Source organism: Salmo salar, chromosome 03 (assembly GCF_965601325.2).
Source record: "Salmo salar chromosome 03, fSalSal1, whole genome shotgun sequence".
NCBI lineage: Eukaryota > Metazoa > Chordata > Actinopteri > Salmoniformes > Salmonidae > Salmo > Salmo salar.
In genome coordinates, this window is record NC_138293.1 from 1,997,501 (window position 1) to 2,002,060 (window position 4,560).

The 4,560-nt window shown below is 39.2% G+C and overlaps 1 protein-coding gene across 1 annotated transcript in view; it reads right to left on the reverse strand.

Annotated features, from left to right (window-relative positions):
- col6a1 (collagen, type VI, alpha 1) overlaps nt 1-3,964 on the reverse strand; it is a 53,367-nt gene extending 49,403 nt beyond the window's left edge. The window contains 2 exon segments of the mRNA XM_082973019.1: nt 918-1,047; nt 3,676-3,964. Coding sequence (XP_082829145.1) covers nt 918-1,047; nt 3,676-3,763 — 218 coding nt within the window. The 5' untranslated portion in view covers nt 3,764-3,964.
- Between the last annotated feature and the right edge of the window lie 596 nt (nt 3,965-4,560).

The window sequence follows — 4,560 nt, forward strand, 5'->3', positions numbered from 1 at the left end:
GGAGAACCCTTTTTGTTTCCAGGTGGAACCTTTTTTCGTTCCATGTAAAACTATTTTTGTATTCCATGTAGAACCCTCTGTGGAAATGGTGCTACATGGAACCCTAAAGGGTTCTACTTAGAACCAAAATAGATATACCTGCAACCCAAAAGGGTTATTCAAAGAGTTATCCTATGGGGACAACCAAATAACCCAGCAAGGGTTGGGTGGTGTGAATAATCCAACATATTGGTTTGGAATACCCAAACACGGATTCATTTAAACATCAGAACGGTTTTTATTCACTTTTATGCTGGGGTCTTTTAGTTTGTTAGGGTATAGGTTATTTTCAGGAAGCCTGCCTATTAGGGGCGTGGCTTTAAGATAGTTATTTTTGGCCACCTGTGAGAGTAAATGTCATTCCTGTTCATCATGTTAAGTTTAACATTGTAAATTTAAAAACACCTGAATATTTGTCGCATATTACATATTCTAATACAATATGAATAATTTTTCATTTTTACATTTTGTAACGAAGTCGTAACTATCTATATCATAAGGTGAATGCACCAATTTGTAAGTCGCTCTGGATAAGAGCGTCTGCTAAATGACTTAAATGTAAATGTAAACATTGGTGTAGTCGTAAGCTTTTGAGGAACTCATACATTTGTTTAAGCTTAATTAAAGCTACAAAAGTGTCAGTGTTGAACCTTAACAATACAACAGGAATAAACAAAATTAACATTTACTCTCACAGGAGTGTGTCTGTGTGTGTGTGTGTGTGTGTGTGTGTGTGTGCGTGTGTGTGTGTGTGCGTGTGTTAGTGTGTGTGTGTGTGTGTGCGTGTGTGTGTGTGTGTGTGTGCGTGTGTGTGTGTGTGTGTGTGTGTGTGCGTGTGTGCGCGTGTGTGTGTGTGTGTGTGTGTGTGTGTATCTTACATCTCTTTGAGTTCCATGATGAAGCGTTCAGTAAAGCTCTTGATCTGGTCGATGTAGAAGTTGGGAGGTTTGGCCCTCAGAGCAACACTCTCAGACGTGTCCAGCACAAAGAACAGGTCCACCGGACACTCTAAACACACACCGATGTAAACATAAACATGGGAAATATCTACATGGAAACAAACACCTGGCACCTGTATATGCAGAGGTTATTAACATATCGCTATACCCACCAATTTTTCACTTTTGTGATTTATCATCAGAAATTATTATTTATTATTTCACACACCATGTGTGTAAATAAAATAATAAAATATTACTGTTTTTAGATTTTTTTTTCTTAATAGATTTTAGATGATGTATGAAAATGTTAATTTTTTGTGGGCAAAACGCTATATATCCATCGTTTAGCTGCAATGGAATGTTTTGCTTTCTGTATATTTGACTGTGATTTTCTCACTTAGAAGATTCATTCACTTCCTGGAAATCGTTCTGGATGACAACATCTGCAAAATGACTAAAATGTCAAGTGTTTTACATACAAATCTCATGTTACTGTATTGAAATATTTTTTTATTTTTAATATTGATGTCACACGTATCATTTGTACAGTTCTTTATTAAGAATGTAGTTATTTGTTACATTGGACTGTGTAAACGTAAAAGAAAAAAAAATGTTTGCTATAGAATACTTCAGTACTTACTATAGAATTATGTAGTAAACTGTAGAAAAGTGTAGAATACTATACTACACACTGTAGTATCCCTCAATCATGTGTAGTACTTACTGTATCATGTGTAGTACTTACTGTATCATGTGTAGTACTTACTGTATCATTTTGCTGTATACTGTAGAACACTATAGTTAATACTACATACAGTATAGTACAGTATTATCCACAAAAAAATACTGTAGTAAATACAGTAATGTCCACAGAAACACTACAGACCGCAAATACAATAGTTTTTTTAAGTAGAGTAATACTACATTATTTAATTTGCATATACCCTGCCCATTCCCCTCCCCCTCATCCCAATATGTTCCATAAGTGATAAACCTACATGCCAAGTATACACTCTTTGAAAAAAGGGTTCTTCAGCTGTCCTCATAGGATAACCTTTTCTTCCCAGGTAGAACCCTTTTGGACTCCATGTGGAACCCTCTGTGTAAAGAGTTCTACATAGAACTCAAATGGGATCTACCTGGAACCAAAAGGGGTTCTTCAAAGCGTTCTCCTATGAGGACAGCTGAAGAACCCTTTTAGGTTCTAGAGAGTACCTTTTTTAAAAGTGTAGACCATAAATGTTTTCCTTACAGGATATAGAAAAGAGCAGTAAACACTACAGTAAATACTAGGGTATACTGCAGTCGGCAAAAACACTACAGCAAATACTGTAATATACTGCAGTCCGCAAAAACACTACAGTAAATACTATAATATATACTTTCGTTTAAGTATAGTAATACTACAGTAGTTATAGTATAGTAAACTGGAAATACTATAGTGTACTACAGTAATATATGGAAAAACACTATAGTCAATTCTACAATACAGTTCTCAAAGATACTACAGTCAGTAGAAACACTACAGTCCTAAAAAACACAACATTTTTTGAACTATTGTAATAGTAAAGTATTTATATTACAGTAAGCTATAGTATTTTTTATGTGGGTGAGGCAGATATATATCATTTAAAAATAAAACATGATTATTTGTCCATGATTAGATATACTATTAAAAACGATAAAAACTCACCAATCTCGTTCAGAATTTCTATAATCAGTAAAAGCTCATTTACCAACATTTCTGAAAATGCTTATATAGTGTTTTGGAATTAAATTGTTCATATACACACAATCACACAATAACATTTGTTACTCAATGGTGGTAGTCTCAAGGTTAGAGAGCTGGGTTGCCGGTTCGAATCTCAGGACTGGTTGGGAAAATCTGTAGAGATTGAGCCAGCAACTAGCTGGTTGCCAGCTATTGAGTTAAGTAGGCCTACAATATAATGAAGCTGGTAATAAAACCAGACTAAAAGGATAAAAATAAAAATGTTAAGTACAAAACTGTTGTACTAAATTGTACTAAATTGTACTACTTTAAATAACAAAAAAAAAAGTAATATTTCAACTACAATATGTTTAGACTAAGGCCTCAATTCAATCAACAACCTCAGAAATATTTTGATTCTGCATCCTGCGTTGGATTTAAATTCAAATCCCAGCCATTTACACAGATTGATTGAGTGATTGATTACCCCTAACGCTGACCAGTTTCACTGCCCCTAGTGATAAGTTAGGCTGCGGCGAGGGTAACACTTTGATGATACCACTCTAAGCATAATGTGCAGCTGTGCTAGATAGACTGTAGCCTAACTACATACAGTAGGACCAACGACCACACCAGCTCAGTAATTCTGCTAGCTTAGGCACGGCCTAATATCTGATTTAAGCATTGTCTATTTTACTAAGATCGCTGTAGCTCCTACAAGGCTGTTTGTTATTAACTTCCAACGCAACATCTGGCCAAGACGCAGAGACTCGCCAGAAACCATCCCAATTTTATCTCTCTCTCTCTCTCTCTCTCTCTCTCTCTCTTTCTCTCTCGTTCTCTGTGGTTTCTAACTTGTTTCTCATCCCAAATAGCTTGTTTAGTTCCCTATTAATTACATATCATACATAGACATACAATGCTAGACAACCCGGGAACAATAAGTCAGTTTCTTATCAAGAAACACATTTTATATACACTCACCCCAGAACTTGGGTCTGTCGGTCTGCTGTGCGAACGCCCCAGCACACAGCGCAACGCACAGCAGAGAGAGAACTCCATGAGCCTCCATGCCTTTTTATTCGGATAAAACTAGACTTTCAAACCCCCCAAAAACACTTCCCAACCGTCTCCAACCCGAACCTTTGAAACTGAACTTCAGAAGATGGATGAAACCGGAGCTCAGTCGATGTTCTAATTCCCGTTAGTCACTTCAAACCCCACCGAGCCAACACGAGAGAGCGCAGCAAAGGACCAGCATATGGGACGCCTCGCAAAGAGGAGGGAGGGAGGGAGGGAGGGAGGGAGGGAGGGAGAGGGAGGGAGGGGGGGGAGGGAGGGAGGGAGGGAGGGAGGGAGGGAGGGAGGAAGGGAGGGAGGGAGGGGAGGGAGGAGGGAGGGAGGGAGGGGAGGGAGGGAGGGAGGGAGGGAGGGAGGGAGGGAGGGAGGGAGAGGGAGGGAGGGAGGGAGGGAGGGAGGGACGGGAGGGAGGGAGGGAGGGAGGGAGGGAGGGAGGGAGGGAGGGAGGGAGGGAGGGAGGGGAGGGAGGGAGGGAGGAAAAGAGTTGACGCGCCTTCTTCTTCAGAAATAAAAAGTACACATTTCACGCAGTAATAACTATGCTATGTTTTAGATTGCAGAAGTGTCCGACGCCCATGCATAAGAAAACACACTATTCGTATAGACCTATATCTGTAGCTTGATGTTGTGACGGTTTTAATTTTTGGTTTTAGCGGTGATTCTGTCAGCCTCTCCCAGTGTCTAAGGGACCTCATGGCAAACATCTGGAAAAGGGAAAATCAACTTGTGCTTGATTGTAGTCTTTTCTGACAGCCTAGTAAACATACATTACACCTGGTGTAACATCGG